Here is an 18,531-nt window from a genome sequence, read left to right on the forward strand (position 1 = left end):
ATCTGTCCTTCCTTATTGTTTTCAGTCACCCATGGTCAAAGAAATTATTATTAACTGAATAACTGATACATTTTCTATCTTATATAGTAAGTATCATATGGATTTTTTATTTTTGTTTCACTAAGCACCTACAATGTACTAAGCACGGTACTTAAGTTAAAAGTGAATTGGTTGTTAGTTCATAAACAGTTTAATACTATATATTTAAAGGAGCTTAAATGGTAAAAGTTTAGATCAGCAAGGAACCAAACAACACTTGGCATTTTACTCAAATTGATGATTTTTGCCTTGCAATTCAGACTGGCCTAGTTGCAGCTTAATAATGACAGCTGTTTTTCAATTAGTTATAGCTGAACTATAGACTGTATTTTGGATTTTAGAGGGAAAAACTAACATGGAGCTTTGTTTTAAACAGAAAGATGTTTAAGGAATATAAAATAAAACTGAGAGTTGCCAGATTATGGCATGATGTAAATGCAATAAATGAATACATCTCATCAAAATTTGATGCATAATTTGTTTTATAGATATGGGGGATTTTAACATGTAGTGCATGAGTACTATTGTATGTGCTGCTGAGATTTTCTGCACCTTTGATGATATTTAACTTGTTTTAATTTATTTATTAAATGAACTGATCAGCCTGCACATCTACTAGAAGATATTTTGGATAATGAACAAGGAAAAAAATACAATATAACTACAACAAAAATGAAAAAAAAATATAATAGTACTATGGAAAATTTTCCTGTTTGCTGTTGGATAAAATGTAAATAGTATTTATATAAAACAACTATTCATGTATATTACATATTATTAATATATTAACCTCAGAGGTGTCCCTTTGCTTTTTAAACTAATTTCTAATAGATTTTTTATCATCCTTGCCTCCTTTTAAATTCTAAATTTTCTAATTTTTTTATTTTTATATGCTGTTTTTATATTTTAACATTTTATTGTTAAATGTCCATCCTCAAGGGAGATGAGTGGTTCAAAAATGTGAAAAATAAATAAAAAATAAAATAAAAATTAATATTTTTTATTTTTATTATAGTTGGTTGCATGGTTAGCTAGATGTTTAGACTTGCAATTTTTGTCCATCTGTCAAGTTCTTCCCAAAGACCTGGGTATTATTACTTAATCTGTTTAACAATAAGCAGATACGTTGCTTAATAAAATTAAAGGTATTGTCACAGGGTGTAAGCTGTTACAAGTAAAACTACCTTTTGGAAGGATTGATGGTGATTTTGTCAATGCTGATGGTGTTCAAGTGATCTCCAGTTGCTTTATTATTAATATATACACAACATGTGAAATCACAGCTGCTATTTCTTTAGCTGGTATTGGCCTTCATATACATAGAGTTCTTCTCAAGAAGATTAGTATTTTGTACTGCATTGGCATAGTATACATGGGGATCCAAGCAGTATGGCCTTTTCTAATTGTCAGATGGAAATTTTGTCAATGCACAGATTTACTAAGTGCCTTTCAAGATTCTTTGGTACGCCACACATTTTGTCACTAATCACTGGAACTATCATGGCTGGTTTATGTCATGTGCTCTATTTCAACATGATTATGAATATATTTTGTGAGCAAGAAAATACTTAGTGATGTGTATCAAGTTATAGATTTTTAAGCAATAACAAATCTCATGATTCGTAGAATTTACATTTCAATATACAAACTCATAGACAATAAGATAGTGAATCTATGAGAAGGAGGGTGGATGGTCCAGCTGATCAAAAATACAAAGAAAGTCAGACATAAGAATCCTTTACAAAGAATCCAGAATACAATAAAAAGCAACTGAGCATTCCTTCTCCTCTTCAGTCTTTGAAGATGTTGATGTCATTAACTGATGACACTGCAGCTGTGGTAGATATGGCAATGTTTGGAAAGAAGCTTCTTTTTCATTACAAACCTGTTGGCATATTTATACAGTAAGGTTGCAAAGCAAGTTTCAGTTGCCTTTTGAATATGTTGCTTTACTTCATCAGGAGATCAAGTTAAAATACGTTATTTTCCTAGCCGTAAGATCTCAGAAAACTCAGGGCAACGCTTGCAGAACATTTGTCATTTCCCTCAACAAGTTCTCTGTTATATGATTGCTTACCCATAATGTACAGCAAGAGGATGATCATATAAGGTTAAAATTCCACGGTTCATTGGAATTGCTGGGAAACTGGGAAAAGAGGCCAAATGTGTACCTCTATGCAGGCACAAAATGTTGGTTGGATCAGAACTGTGGACTGATCTCAAAGATATGCAAAATTTGTCTATATTTATCAACTGTGGGTAATTTTCAATTTTTATTTTTTGTGATAATATTACATTGTTAGTTTTGTCCCAGTAAAGGACTTCTCAAACACTTCCAGTGCTTCAAAGTGCCAGAGGCAGTATGAGCATCATGGCCAAATACTATATATAGGGGATGTGTTAACTGTATGTACCACAGGCTATAACTTTTACATAAACTATATTTTATTTGCAAAATTTCAAATTTTAAAAATACCATTACTTAATAGTTGATGTAATGATCTCATTATAAGCTCACATTTTCCATAAAAACACCAGCCATTTTTAATTAAGTATTGCTACTAATTATCAGTATCTCCTCAGAGGGAAAAAAATCACATTTAAATTTTCTATCCAGTTGAGGCCAAATATGTCTAACTGCTTTTATTGGTGGAAGAGTTGCCAAATTCTTATTGCAGTTAGAACCAGGAACGTGCCAAGCTTGCAAGAGTGCTAAATAATAACTCTCAATCTAAGCCTGCAGTGGTATGTAGTTAATATAATTTATTCAATATTTGATTGAGGCTGATAGTTATTTAAAATCATGAAAATTAAAATCATCACCATCATCATAAGACAGTTAAAACAAGGGAAAAATGCCCCAGTAATGTATCTGTCTTTTAAAATATTAAAGTGAAACTGACACAGGCATTTCTTTCAAAATATTTATCAGTCTTGATACTTCATTTTCATAATATTAATTTTATCCCACAAACTAAAAAGTATTTTTCTGTACATAATTCCTTCCATTTGGGTGGTACAGGTCTTATCTACTAAATTGGATATTCTCCTCAGAATACTAATCAACAAGTAGTAGCTCCTGAACAAAAACAAATCAACAAAACAAAACAAAGTCTCAATTGATTCTTTACAACCTTAAGAATCTTCTTGAAATTGATTTATTTCAGATCAAACATTTGATTTATTTAAATTTGTTATAAAACAAAGTAACAGTAGAGAAGCTGTAGCAGAATCTGTAAAAATGGTGGAATTTGTGGGCTGCTTGAAATTGGCGAGATATGAATTCTCACTCCAAGTTTATCATTACATATGAAAGCAGTCTATGTTAATTGGCTAATCTATTTTTAAATATCCATGCTTATCAAGATTAGTATAAGAAGCATTTTCTTAAGTATGCAAATTAATTCAGTATGAAAGCAAAAGCAACTATGTTGTCCTTTTTGTTTTATTTAAAGTATTCTTTTCTCTTGATTTAAAATAATTATACCGGTGGAAGAAAAAAATTACTATGATCATTTTTAGATTATTATGACTATTCTTTATTGTATGTGTTTGAAAGAATATAAAGAGTTAAATACTAAAATGGGGGCTTCTATATTTTTAGGAATTCTTGAAGTATTACACTGTGTGTTGGTGGAAAGTCCAGAAGCACTGAATATTATTAAAGAAGGACATATTAAATCAATCATTTGTCTTTTGGACAAACATGGGAGAAACCATAAGGTATACAAGACAAACATGAATTTATTTGAATTGTCTATGTGATTCATATGAGTTTTATAAGTAGAACATAAAGTTTATTTTAAGATAACAATGAAGCACATTTAATTTTTTTTATATAGAAGCTATAGTGACTTAAAACTTTCATAACTACCTCTATCATCATTTTTTCCCCAAGGTATTAGATGTTCTGTGCTCATTGTGTGTATGTCACGGAGTAGCTGTGCGATCCAATCAACATTTGATCTGTGACAATCTTCTGCCAGGGAGAGACCTCCTTCTTCAAACTCGCCTTGTTAACCATGTGAGCAGGTAAAAATTGGAATAGGATATTATTTTTACTGCTCATGTATATGTGTTTAGAATAGAATAGAATAGAATAGAATAGAATAGAATAGAATAGAATATCTTTATTATCATTGTGTAAGTCACAACGAAATTAAGTGCTGTCCACAGTGCATACTACACACAAGTAAAAAACCACAAATAATAACATACATTATATACATTTTATAAATGAGCATATATATGCAAGCCCTTCTATAATAACATTATTTTTATTTAAATTTGCTAGGTATAGCTGAACTGAGCATTAAAAAGTTTGCTTTTTAAAAAAATCCATTTTGTGATTTTTTTACTGATTTTTAAAATATATTGTTTTGCTTGTATTTAGCATGCGACCAAATATTTTCCTTGGAATCAGCGAGGGCTCTGCTCAGTACAGGAAATGGTATTATGAATTAATGGTTGATTATGTGGAGCCATTTACAACAGCAGAAGCTACTCACCTTCGTGTAGGTTGGGCATCAACAGAAGGTTATTCACCATATCCTGTGGGTGGAGAAGAATGGGGTGGCAATGGTGTTGGTGATGACTTATATTCCTATGGTTTTGATGGACTTCATCTATGGTCAGGTAAGACTAATTGTTTAAAACCTAAAGATATTACAAGTTAGGTTTTAAATTAAAAGAGCTATATAGGATAACAGCTATAGAAGGATTGAAACAACTGTATCAAAAGGAGAAAGTCCCCGTTTTTGTTTTTGCATGTGGAGAAATAGAGAAAGATTTCTATATGAAATTGAGGTACCTCTGAGTTAAAATAATTGATACTGAGTTAGCCGTTTATTATGTAGTTTTGTGTTTCTCAATGTGCTTATGAGATCTTTGGAAGTAGGTTTCCTACTGGGATCTTCAATTTTTCTCTAATAATATTCATTCCTAATTATAGGTTGTGTAGCAAGATCTGTCAATTCTCCTAATCATCATCTACTCAGGACGGATGATGTCATCAGCTGCTGCCTTGACCTGAGTGCTCCAAGCATTTCATTCCGAATAAATGGACAGCCAGTCCAGGGAATGTTTGAGAATTTCAACACAGATGGTCTTTTCTTTCCAGTTGTCAGCTTTTCAGCGGGGATAAAGTTCGTATCCACATCCAATTATTTTCTGAATACATTCAGTATTTTCTTTGCTAAGGTCTAATCTAGATCAGTGACTGTTGATATTTTAATTTTTTTAAAAAAGCAGATGTAGAGAGTGTAAGTCACCTTAAATTGGTAGGGACTATAGTAATTTGAGAGCTGATCAGATTTGAAAGGACATTGGTTTTTTTGAAATTGTTATGGTTTCTCTGCTAGGAAAAAATATAAAAGAGGAAGTAAAAAAGAAGAAGAATCAAGAGATATGTAACATCTCTTGATTATTCTCCTCCTCCTCCTCCCATTCCCTTTATTCTTATTCTTTTATATTTTAACATGATTTTAAATAGGAAAATGATGAAAGAAACCTAAGGATCTGGGATGAATCTTGCTTAGAAATGTGTATATTAATACTTGCAGAATTATGATCATTATCAAGTTCATCCTTTATTCCCTTTGCCATAGCTATTGTAATTTTATCGGCAATCTCCTCTTCAAGAAATATTTTATTTAATTAATATGGAGTCTGTCACATTGTACTTATCTTACAGAGTACGATTTTTGCTCGGAGGCCGCCATGGGGAATTTAAATTCCTTCCCCCTCCAGGATATGCTCCATGTTTTGAAGCTATTCTGCCCAAAGAAAAGTTTAAAGTAGAACCCAGCAGGGAATATAAACAAGATTGCAATTGCTCAAGGGATCTCTTGGGACCAAATATCTCTTTGTCACAAGCAGCATTCACTCCTGTACCTGTAGATACCAGTCAGGTAGGTAAAACGTACATTGACTTTAAGCATGCATGAGGTTTAATTTACGTTATGTTAAACTAGTAGTAGGTTAGATGACAAACACTGTAACTGCTAGAAATATTGTTATATCAATATCATAGTTTGAGATGGTAATCAGAATTCCACTTTCCAGGCATTTAGCAGATATTAATAGCAAGTATTGGAATTAAGCTGAGTTTCGTATAATAAATGACAACATATATAGCCAGGAATAAAATATGTTGAGAAAATAGCAGACAACCTGTAAGAAGTAGCTTAAGAAACTGCATTGCGCTATACTGGTGATAATCAGTGCCATAGTTATTTTTCCCTCAAATTTGTATAAAATCCCTTATACATTTTTTTCAGTTCAGATGTAAAATGACAGAACAAACATCTACAGCCCCAGTCATTTTGATTTCTGTATAGGTGAATCCACAGGATTAGATCTATAGTTAAGGTGATATCAGAAAAGCAAATGTATTTATAATATTTTTATTTTACATTTTAAATATGTCAAAAGCAATTCAATGATTGTTCTGGAATCACCATAAATATGAATACATTCTACATCATGGTTGTATTGGCCTCATATATCCATGAGGTGGGGGAAGCAAAGTGGGATGGGAGAATGACAATACCAGCATTAAGATGCAAATTGGATAATTTATGTGCCTGCATGCAAAATTGTGATGCAAGGCCATAATGGTGAAGCTTTCTTCATGACATCAAAATGCACATTTCTTATATGCACATTACAGCATTGTAGATAGGAATGAATGCATATGATAGATATGTAAAATCTGACATAAAAAGTGTCCCCTGATTGGATGTATATTGTGTAAATGCTTAAAATAATATATTTGAGTGACAAAATTGTATGGTAATTTTAAGTAACTTTTATTCTACTGCTTTATCAATATAAGAACTGAGCTGATGAACAGTGTTGGGTTCATGAACAGAATTGGTTTAGTGGAGATTGACAGTGCTTTATCTGCAATTTCTTGCAGTTATATTTTGATTCTTGTTTTCTTAATTCTGAAGAAAATAGGTATGATAGATAATAGATTTTTTTTAATGGAACGGTATTTCTAGAAATTTTAAAGAACCTGAAATAATTGGATTTTTAATTTTTTCACCATCTAACTATAACTGAAAGGTAAAAAATATTTTTGTTAAAATGAACAAGTTATATATTGTACACTGGCACTAAGATATTTATAATATAGGCTTTTACATTTCTACTCAGAGGTAAATTTCTTTATATCTACCTCTCTCTCTCTCTCTCTCTCTCTCTCTCTCTCTCTCTCTCTCTCTCTCTCTCTCTCTGTAATATTTTATTAATTTTTTTATTATTACAATACCTTAGCGCTTAATGAACAACATGTTGTCTGGGTTAATTTATTACGTTTAGTAATACCAGTTAAGTTCTTATTCTCTATCGTGTTTTTCCAGCCATTGATAGAATAAGTTCCATGTTTGAAAATATTCAGTATCTTCTTTTTCTTTAATTCTCAGTGTAAGTATATCCATTTTTGCACAGTCCAGAGGTAAATTTCATTTGGGTTTAAAGGGAATTTTAACCAGTAAAAAAAAGCCCACAAAATGTCTGGGATAATGATTTCATTGGTTTGTTTTTTTCTTAATTGTACTGTTTACCACTTTATTTTTTAACATATTCACTCTTCTATTTTTAGATTGTATTACCTCCACATCTGGAAAGAATTAGAGAAAAACTAGCTGAGAATATCCATGAACTTTGGGTGATGTCTAAAATTGAACTTGGATGGCAGTATGGACCAGTATGTACTTTTCTATATTTGGCATTTCATTAATTAATTCATATATGCTTATGTATATAATTTGGAAGTCTTTTTACTGCCTAAACGACTGTTTTGGTTTTCTAACGAGTTTTGCATCATGTAATAACTATAATTTAAAAAATTACACAGAAAAAAAATCCAATCAGAGTATCCACAGAGTGTGGTCAAAAACACCAAGATGGTGGCTCCCTCAGGGCAATCAAAGCTTAATTTGCATTTTATAAACATCAAGTGTGCGACACACAAAAAGCAGGTGGGGCTTCTATTGCACCTGTTTTGGCCACCATCTTGCCTTTTTGTCACCATACTCTGCAGGCTCTCCTGAAATATTGCCATTGGCTGCAGTCAGACAGGAACAATCAGGGAGAACTAAAATGCAAGAATTAAAAATTGCACACTTAAATAAAAGTGGAAAAACTAATGCATGAATATGTTTTTGTGTGGAATATTACCAGAAAGGTGGACATGGTTTTTTTTTGCAGGGAAATTCTACTCCTTGTCAGTAAGAATTGATTCTTTTAGGCTACAATTATAGGATAAACTGAAATCCTATCTTACAGATTAGAGATGACAACAAGCGACAGCATCCCTGTTTGGTAGAGTTTGCTAAACTGCCTGAACAAGAACGGAATTACAATCTTCAGATGTCACTAGAAACATTAAAGTAAGTCAGACTTATGTTTATATTTTTGCGAGTAAATTTATATGACTGTATGAATTCGTAATAGATTATGAAATTTGGTTTACACTATACAGGATTAGCAAGGTACTCTTTAATTTTCTGGATTGTATCAATCCATATAAATATGCATATTTACAAATAATTTCTTTTGATATAGGCTGATTACTCATGCTAATAGTTACTGAACCTTCATTTTTAATGAGAATTACAAAGCACTCATGTTTGTTTCTTTTAAAATATTTCTCAGTAAGCATATATAAATGGAAGAGAATGCATATTGTATAAATCTGGATAGCAAAAATTTGTAAATAAGTGATTACTGGTCTATGCAAATTTGAATAGAAAAATGTACAATAAGATATCATAACTCAGAAATCATGGCTGATAATCATTTTCAAAAATATAAGCAAAATAAGAAAAGACAAAACTCTTCCCATGTGACTATAACAATTATAATTTAATTGTAATAGTTACAATTGTGTAACTATAAAATTGCACAACTAACTATAGCCTTGTCTTTCAGTTAGCACGTTTTGCCTGATTTTAATTATTTCAAATATAATGTTTTTTTTCTTCTAGAACATTGCTGGCATTAGGTTGTCATGTTGGAATTGCTGATGAGCATGCTGAAGAAAAGGTGAAGAAACTAAAACTTCCCAAAAAGTAAGTTTAAACTCAGACTATTAAGTGCAAATATGTCTACTATATCTCCTACACCCAGTCTACTAATATAGAAATTGAAGATATCTGGGACTTCCAGGTTAGATGTTGTGGCATGACGGGCACAGGAAAATGGAGCTCCGTTTTCCACGTCCAATTTCGCTCTGCTGGGGACCTTAAAAAGAGTCTAAAGTCGCCCTGGAGAGGTGACGAAGAAGAAGGGGATCCTCATCAATTGCAGAGGGGTAGTGGCCTTTCCATTTGAGTTCTAGCATTAAAAAATATAAGAAAACATTTTAATTTACATATAATTTCATTTCAAAGGCCTATACATTTTGGAATTTGGGTTTTGATTCTTGAATTATTGTACTGATTACTAATCCCAGTACAAGGAAATAATTGATCTAAATCTAATAACAATTTAATGCCAAAACAATGCAATGAGCAAGACTTAAGTTTTTTAAATTCATAAAAAAATCATAAGAATTCATTAGTTTTTTTAAAAAAAATTAACAGTTATCTATTATCAAGTGGATATAAACCTGCTCCTATGGACCTAAGTTGCATCAAGTTGACTCCATCCCAGGAATCCATGGTTGATAAACTTGCAGAGAATGCTCACAATGTATGGGCAAGAGATCGAATAAGGCAGGGATGGACATATGGAATTCAACAGGTAAGTCCAGACATACTGGAATCTTTATAGTACTCATATTATGTCCAAATGTCTGATGATAGTGAAAGAGATAAAAAGTTTTGGAGATCTCTTTTACTTTTTTGACCTCACATTAATTGATACATTTTCAGAAACTAAACTTTCAAAAGTAGAGATATGGACAAAATAAGGAAAACAAACCCTCCCTCCCTATAGTGTCTTCACAATAGTGTTTCTGAGATCAAGCAAAAATTGATACTGTACAATATAACCATGTCATTATGCGTTATATTAAGCATGCTAATATAATTGCAGTAAAGTCACTAGCAGTTCCATTTATTAGCTACTAAAATATCCCACAGTGCTCTAGTGCAAGGCTTTTCAACCTTTTCACAAATTGTACCACTTTTATGACATGACAATATTTGAGTACCACCAGTGCTTAGCAAGGTATCAAATCTTGATGACTAAAAAAAGGGGGGGGGGATTTGGGGTTTTAATTTGTTGTTATAGAAATGGCTAGTTTATAATATTATGGAAAAGTAAAAAGTTGAGGTTCAATGTTAATGCTTCCTTCTACTGCAACAGAGGAAGTCTGTTCTTTTTCCTTCTCCCCTCACTTTTCCTCCTTTTTCTTCCCCACTGTGTCCTATTATTTGATTTTGTATTTTTATATTTATTTCTATAATCTAATAAAAATTACAAACTGTAGAAAAAGGAAAAAAGTACCAGTTTTAATTTCTTTGGTGGCTGTTCCTTTTCTGAATCACTTTCCCTTTGCACTGACAAATGTATGATGAATTTATCCATGTTTATTAATATGCACCACTACCAGCTAGCTCAGGGGTCTTCAAACTTGGCACTTTTAAGACTTATGGACTTCAATTCCCAGAATTCCTCAGCCATCATGGCTGGTTGAGGAATTTTGGGAGTTGAAGTCCACAGGTCTTAAAGTTGCTAAGTTTGTAAACCCCTGTGCTAGCTGGTTGGCCTTTCTTCCTCTCTCCCTTCTGAGATCTTCTTCCACACAATGCACACACACCCCAATCCCTTCCCTGTACCCTTAAAAACACAGGAATCAAGTGCAAAGCAAGAAAGGCTCATAAAATAAAGAAACACATAAACTCCAGGGTTTTTTTTCCCTTTAAGCTGCCTCAGGCATGTCACATGTCACAATATTGCAGTCCAAGACAGAAAGACTCTGGCAATTGCGAAAAGCTTTAGCCTTAAATTAAGCCTGTTTACCTTCAAAGAAAACTTTCTAAAAGCCATAAACAGACTCAAGATCAGGGGGTAAAAATAAATTACATTTGTTTAAAGGGATTAAACCTATGGAAGTCAACACTTTGGATCATTACTAGCCTAAAATATAGACTAAAATATTCCAATAACCAAAGCACACAAACTGAGCCTCTGAATTATAAAACGCTGTAAAACTACAAAAATCTTTATGGTAACCCAATCAAACTGCCAGCTGAGCCAGAACTAAATAAACCCACCTCCTTTCTGACATGCTCATCTGCTGGCTTTTCATTATATCAGCGCTGATTGCATTCTCCTGGCTGGAGAAAATGAACCAGGAGATCTTTTCTTCCAGCAACAGCTGCTGCTTCTTTTCTGTCCCTATCTCCTCCCTGCCTGCTGAGCTCTCCTTTTTCCCTATTGTCTTTTTTTCTCCTTTCCCGCCAAAATCACCTTCTTTTACAGCCTTTCCTCTCCCCCCCCCTTTCGTCAGTTCACCTCCAGCTCCTCACTGCTTCCAGAAGCACCAATCAGTTGGAGCCAATCTGCTGGAGCCCTGCTGGCTCCTGGGGCTTCTGCTGAGCCCCAACAGTCCTGCAGCTGCAGTTGCCTCTCCCTCAGGCTTGGGTTGCTTCAGCTCATTCCCCTCCCCTGCTACACTTCTCTAGGATAGTCGCATACCACCTGTCACGTGGCAAAGTACCACGGGTGGTACATGTACCACCGGTTGAAAAGCCCTGCTCTAGTGAGTGTTCAGTGGGTTATTTTACTAACTGGTAATAGTTAATAAATACTACGAAAAGTTGAATAGTTGGGCATACACAAAGTTGTGCTTGTATACACACACAGATATACACACACACAAATAGCTGAAAATCTTGTAGAATTTGATCCAATATTCACGCCTGTTAAGTTAGCGTTATATTGAATTTTCATTTAAGGTATTGGGCAATACTTCTATTATTAATGTTTGATAAGCACCATTTTTATCTGTTTCTAAATGTATTGAACAGCCTCAGGAACCTACTTGATTCTTCCTTCCAGGTTGATGCAGAACTATTTACAGTATTAGAAAAACTGGGAATTAAAGTCCTTTAAATTATCTTTCATAATTGTTATATTGTATAGGATGTGAAGAACCGTCGAAATCCCCGCCTTGTCCCTTATACACTTCTAGATGATCGCACTAAGAAATCAAACAAAGATAGCCTCCGGGAAGCAGTTCGTACTCTCATCAACTATGGCTATAACCTTGAAGCTCCAGATCAAGACCATGGTACTGAAATTACATTGAAACAGTTTTTATATATATTATTATATGTGCTTATTAATTCAAAGAAGGTAAGAATGTCCCATTTTTAATGTATAATTTTATTTTAACTTTTCAAAATAAATGCATATTTATTTTTATAATTCTAATTATTTTATTTTTTTGAGTCCAACAGAACATTAATAATTTTGAAATAATGCCAAACAGAATAATAATTATAATAAAACTGAACAAAAATATATGGAAATATATTAAAATAATACAACATATACATACCCACGTAACTTTAGATTTAAAGGAAACCTCCTCCACCCAAATGCTCGATTAAAATAGTTCAGTCAATCAATCAATCAAAATAGAGCTGGAAGGGACCTTGGAGGTCTTCTAGTCCAACCCCCTGCTCATGAAGGAAACCCCATATAATTTGAGACAAGTGGCTGTCCAGTCTCTTCTTAAAAACCTTCAATGATGAAGCACCCACAGCTTCTGTAGGCAAGTTGTTCCTTCAGCTCAGTACCTGGAGCACTCCTTTTGAAATATAGCAAAGTAATTATCAATACTTCATTTACTGACTTTTCATTTTTTTTTGAAGTCTCCTTCTTTGGAAAGTAAGTAACATGGCATAATCTAGAGTGGATATTTACATGTATGAAGCATTTCATCAGCAAAAGAAATTCTGTCTCATTGTAACACACTTGAATTGTACTTCGGAGTGACTACCAGGACAAATAATGTCAAATTTGATATGTTTTCAGTCCATTTCAAAAGTAGGTAAGCGCAGTTCTTTTGTTCATTATTTGACATTTTTTCTCTTTTGCAAACATTGGACTTAAGTACTTTGTCCAATGGTACTCCTTTTCTTTTTTAAAATTTTGCTAAGGCTTGAAGAATTGTTGAGAAAACAAAATACGTTTTCTTGCCTTTTCTTTTCATTGCCAGTCTGATAAAAGGGACCATAACTTTTGCAAAACTTTTCAGTTCAGCACTGATGGTTATCTAGTTTGAGTAAGGAAACCTGTGCAAGAAAACAAGCAAGCTGAGAGAGCACCAAGGACCCCTCATTTTAACCCTGAGCTCCAAATATTCTCTGTAACCATACCTAACTTTTAAAAATTTGGATAATGTGATTTAATTTTTATATAAAAATATATATCCTTACATTTTGAACTTTTACAGCTGCAAGACCTGATGTGTTTGATGGCATGATTGAAAGGTTCAGGATATTCCGAACAGAAAAAACATATGCTGTAAAAACCGGGAAGTGGTACTTTGAATTTGAGGCAGTAACTGCTGGAGATATGAGAGTTGGCTGGACCAGACCAGGTTGTCAGCCAGAGCAAGAGCTTGGCTCAGATGATCAAGCATTTGTATTTGATGGTTTCAAGGTATGTGTACGTTTTTTTGAGACAGGGCAAAAAGATTAGCCTTGCGGTGTCTCTCCTTAGAACTTCGGGACTTATGAATCAAAGAATTGATTCAGTTGAGACTTAGAGGGTTAGATACAGATCTACATTTGAATTACAGGTAGTCCTCAACTTACAACATTATGCTTAGTGTCCATTCAAAGTTACAACAGCACTGAAAAAAATGACCACTTTTCACGCTTACGACTTTTGCAGCATCCTCATAATTTGATTTATCTTTGGATGCTTTTGACGACTGACTCACATTTATGACGGTTGCAGTGTCCCGGGGTCATGTGATCCCCTTTTGCAACTTTCTGACAAAAAAAGTCAGTGGAGAAACCAGATTTAACAACTGTGTTATTAATTTAACTGCAGTGATTCAGTTAACAAATGTGGTAAGAAAAGTTGTAAAATGGGGCAAAACTCACTTAACAAATTTCTCACTTAACAATATAAATTTTGGGATCAGTTGTGATCATAAATTGAGGTTTACCTGTACTGGTTTGTATATAAACCTTAATTAGCGGGAGATGAACACATTTGTTGCCAATTCTAACATTGAGCTAGTAGGTTTTAGTAGGTTTTCTGAACCTCCCTGACATTTATTATAAATTTATCTTTCGGATAGGAAACAAAAGAATAAAAATGAGCATTTTGCCCTTATGTTCTTCACCATAAAGTGTGGTGTTATCAACTAAGTGCATTATTTTAGCAAGTGGATTGTAATTTGTATGTTAAAACAAAACAAAGCTATGTTATGAGGTTTGTCCTTATGGCAAGTAGGATCTGCAATATGGTGACAATTTTGGAATGTAAAGGTTCGCAGGCACCTTATAACTGATCTAGTTCAAGACCCTGGCCATACAAGAGTTCACGACCACAGTTGTCCAGATGTCTTGGGAAGAGAGGGTTTACTCCTAAAATAATGGAGATCTCATTTTTCTTTTTAAAAGGAGTAACACTAAAGGTATTGAGAATAATGTATATTGTGCTCATAAATTATTTTCCAAAAATATCGAATGTGGCACAGTTGATGTGTTTTGAAAATTATTTTTATAGAATTAGTTGTAAGATTTAATTTAATATTTAGAACTCAAGAATTTTTAATGAATGCTAAAACCATAAAAATAATAGTTTATGTTGCATGAAATCTTTTATTATCTAGGCCCAGCGATGGCACCAGGGAAATGAGCATTTTGGGCGTACTTGGCTAACAGCAGATATTGTGGGATGCATGGTGGATCTGAATGAGCATACCATGATATTTACGCTAAATGGTGAAATCCTTCTTGATGACTCAGGTTCTGAACTTGCATTTAAAGATTTTGAGGTTGGTGATGGTAAGTTCTTGACCAAATTTGTGCTGCTTTCTGGGTGCCTCAGCAACTTTTTCCTTGCTGTCTTAGAGAAGTTTTTAAAACCAGCCATTAGTTCATTTCAGCCAAAGGTTATGGCTCAGAGACAAGAATTACCTCAAGGGGGCCTCAACAAGTCGAGATGAAGGAGCAGAGGACAACTCGTGCAACATATAATCGTAAAGAAAAAGAGCAACAGAAGAAGGAGTTTAAGGAAGCCTCACAAGTATTGGCTCCTGAGTCTGCGGGAGAAGCAGGATTTATAAACTTTTTGGAGCTACCTTTAAGGGCAGATTTCAAAGCACTTCTTTCGAGATTTATGGATAAGAGAGACTGACAAGGATGGAGATCGAATGAAAATTCTAGATAAGAAGTTTAAGTTTAAGTACTTAGTTTAAGTATTCAAAAGAGTACTGAGTCTGTGGGAGAAGCAAGATTTACAAACTTTTTGGAGTTAGCTTTAAGGGCAGTTTTCAAAGCACTTCTTTTGAGGTTTATGGACAAGAGAGACTGATAAGGAATGTGTTTATTGTGGATGGAATTTGTTATTGGTAAAGATTTAAATGTGTATAAGGGAATTTTAATGGTTTATGGACAAGAGAGACTGATAAGGAATGTGTTTATTGTGGATGGAATTTGTTATTGGTAAAGATTTAAATGTGTATAAGGGAATTCTAATGTTTTAAGTAATGTTCAAATTTGTGTTTTGGAGGGAGTTTATAAAGAATGATGGATAATAACATAAGTATGATATGAAAAGGTTCAGAGTATATTATAATGTGTTTAATGATTGGGTTTTTTTATTATTATTATTATTATTATAAGAGAAGATAACTTGTTTAATTAAATGTACCTAGATTTGTTTAGGATTTATATGTCTTTTAAGTTTTTTTTTGATAGGAGAGAAGATTATGGAGATTGAATGAAAATCTTAGATAAGAAGTTTAAGTTTAAGTATTTAGTTTAAGTATTCAAAGAGTATTTAGTTTTAATGGTATAATGAAGGTTTATATGTTTATTTTTGTGTTCTAGGATAAAGAAAGAGGGAGAGATTAGATTTTATATTGTAGGTATAGATATTCAAAGAAAGTAATGTTTAAATTTGTGTTTTGGAGGGAGTTTATACAGAATGATGGATAATAATATAAGTATGATACTAGAAAATGTTTAGAGTATATTATAATGTGTTTAATGATTGCAATTATTATTTTTTAGAGAAGATAACCTATTTAATTTAATGTATTTAGATTTGTTTAGGATTTATATGTGTTTTAAGTTTTTCTTTTCTTTTTCTGAAAAATTTTAATTAAGCCTGTACTCAGCTCTGGGAAGGTTGGGGGAGGGTTTGGGAGGTTTGGGGAGGTGGGGGAGGGTATGGGAGGGTGGGGGGGTTTGGGGAGGGGATTTGTTTTGTAAAATTTAAAAAACTTTCAATAAAAAAAAAAGAATTACCTCAAGGATTCTATCTATGACCCATCAGCATTCTGGGATTATGATATTAAAATATGGTAGCAAAATAGGTGGATTTTGATGCAACAGTGACTGATAGTTTGGGGTGGTTTTAAGTGTACAAATGCAGTCAGTTTGTCTTGGGACCTCCAATTCCATTACAGTCATTAACTATTTCCACCCTAAATTTGTCCAGAAAAGAGACCAAAAATGTTTGAGTACACCATACAGTACATCTAAGGATGTTACAACATATCAACAATGTACTGTGGTCTTTCAGAAAGTCAAGAGGCTGAATTATGGTCCTTGACCTATCGGATATTATCTACATCTGATTTAATTGTATATCATCAGTGCAGGCAGCTGACCTCTTCCATAGTAAATCTGTCCAGGGCAATAGATAAATCCATTAGATTTTACCCTATAGATAAGGTCTAGTTTCTGGACAGGTACGTAATAGCATGGGGTGCTGAACAATTACTTGTGCAGCTAGACAATGAATGTGTGTAGTAAGGCTTTTTTTATATTTCTAAGTGCTGATTAATGAAACATAGAATTAGAAGGGACCATTTAGACCATCAAAGTTGCATGCCTGCTCAGTTCAGGAATCCAAATTAAATCGACTCTAATAGATGTTTGTCCAAGCCAATCTGAATTAATGAAGAGCTCACCATGATTGTAGGTAATTGATTTCAGTACTGAATTGTTCTCTAAATTTTACCCAGGCTGTATTTTCTCAAATTTTAGATTATTATTCTGTGTCTGGAAGGTAGCATGATAGACAATAAATGATGATTTTCTTCTTTGTGTACCACTCCTCTAATTATCAAGTTATGCCTTATCTTTTTCAGAGCTAACCATTTCCATTTCATTCAGCGTTTCATAGAACCCAGTTTCCAGGCTGTAGCTCTTCATATATTTTTGCTTCATGCATGGCTGGCATCTCAAACAAGGGACTCTGATTAGGAACAATTAAAACTAGCAAAACCCAAGGGCCAAGTTTGAAGACCCCCTGATATAGATATTGTGTGTTTTAAAGACTTGATTGGAAAAAGGAAATTATAAGGAAAAAGCAAATTAAGTGCATGAGAACAGTTGTTAATATTTATCATTTACATATCATATCTTTCATTTCTGCAGGCTTTATACCTTCCTGTAGCCTGGGATTGTCACAGGTGGGCAGAATGAACTTTGGCAAAGATGTTAGCACTTTGAAATATTTCACTATTTGTGGCTTACAAGAAGGCTATGAACCTTTTGCTGTGAATACAAATCGTGACATTACTATATGGCTGAGCAAGAGATTACCTCAGTTTCTTCCAGTACCAGGAAATCATGAACATATAGAGGTTTGAATCTTTAATTTATTTTGTGTGACTGAACATAGTAAGTGATAGCAGTTAATATAGTATGTATAGTATATATAGTAAGACTGTCAAATAAGTACTGAAAGGTTCATTATTGTTGTTTTATAATAATACTATATTATATTATTACCCTTTCTATACATTTAAAATGTATAATGTATAATTAAATAGATAAATTAGCATATTTCTTATTTTTAAGGCCAAAGTTAAAAGTTTCCCTTTGAGTTAAAGAGAAAAATGCAGGGTCTCTGTTCGTATCCATAGTAATTCTTAATCCACTTGCATATTTTTATAACAAAAGTTTTGTTATGTTTCAAAGTCCAATATTAGATTAATGAAAAAAATTAAAAGCAATAAACTTAAATTATGCCTCCTACCTTCTAGAGCAGACATGTCAAACTCGCGACGTCATGTGACGTCGTGCGACATATCGGGATTGTTTTGCCATTGCTGGCAATGGGGTAGGTGCGGCTTCCGTGTGATGCATCCGGCCCGTGGGCTGGCAGTTTGACACCCCTGTTCTAGAGGAAATTTTTTAGTAACCAATTCTTCTATCTTGCTTCAAGATAGGCAAGGTCAGAAATAGGAATCATTAAGGGTCTTAGAATGTACTTTAATGCAGTCAGCATATTAAAACAGAATCTTGAAAGCTTGTTCAAAGCTTGCATCTAATG

General features: G+C 33.4%; 1 protein-coding gene across 13 annotated transcripts in view; it reads left to right on the forward strand.

Annotated features, from left to right (window-relative positions):
• RYR2 (ryanodine receptor 2) overlaps positions 1 to 18,531 on the forward strand; it is a 302,536-nt gene that overhangs the window by 131,207 nt on the left and 152,798 nt on the right. For all 13 annotated transcript variants that reach the window (XM_039366919.1, XM_039366921.1, XM_039366922.1 and 10 more), the window contains exons 18-30: positions 3,644 to 3,762; positions 3,938 to 4,071; positions 4,433 to 4,674; positions 4,991 to 5,183; positions 5,732 to 5,948; positions 7,646 to 7,750; positions 8,332 to 8,435; positions 9,033 to 9,116; positions 9,630 to 9,789; positions 12,139 to 12,286; positions 13,457 to 13,665; positions 14,852 to 15,026; positions 17,631 to 17,839. In XM_039366919.1, the coding sequence (XP_039222853.1) occupies positions 3,644 to 3,762; positions 3,938 to 4,071; positions 4,433 to 4,674; positions 4,991 to 5,183; positions 5,732 to 5,948; positions 7,646 to 7,750; positions 8,332 to 8,435; positions 9,033 to 9,116; positions 9,630 to 9,789; positions 12,139 to 12,286; positions 13,457 to 13,665; positions 14,852 to 15,026; positions 17,631 to 17,839 (2,099 nt within the window). The remainder of the gene's footprint in view (positions 1 to 3,643; positions 3,763 to 3,937; positions 4,072 to 4,432; positions 4,675 to 4,990; positions 5,184 to 5,731; positions 5,949 to 7,645; positions 7,751 to 8,331; positions 8,436 to 9,032; positions 9,117 to 9,629; positions 9,790 to 12,138; positions 12,287 to 13,456; positions 13,666 to 14,851; positions 15,027 to 17,630; positions 17,840 to 18,531) is intronic.

Source organism: Crotalus tigris, unplaced genomic scaffold, assembly GCF_016545835.1.
Source record: "Crotalus tigris isolate CLP2741 ecotype Arizona unplaced genomic scaffold, ASM1654583v1 scf7180000020463.618913, whole genome shotgun sequence".
Taxonomy (NCBI): Eukaryota; Metazoa; Chordata; class Lepidosauria; order Squamata; family Viperidae; genus Crotalus; species Crotalus tigris.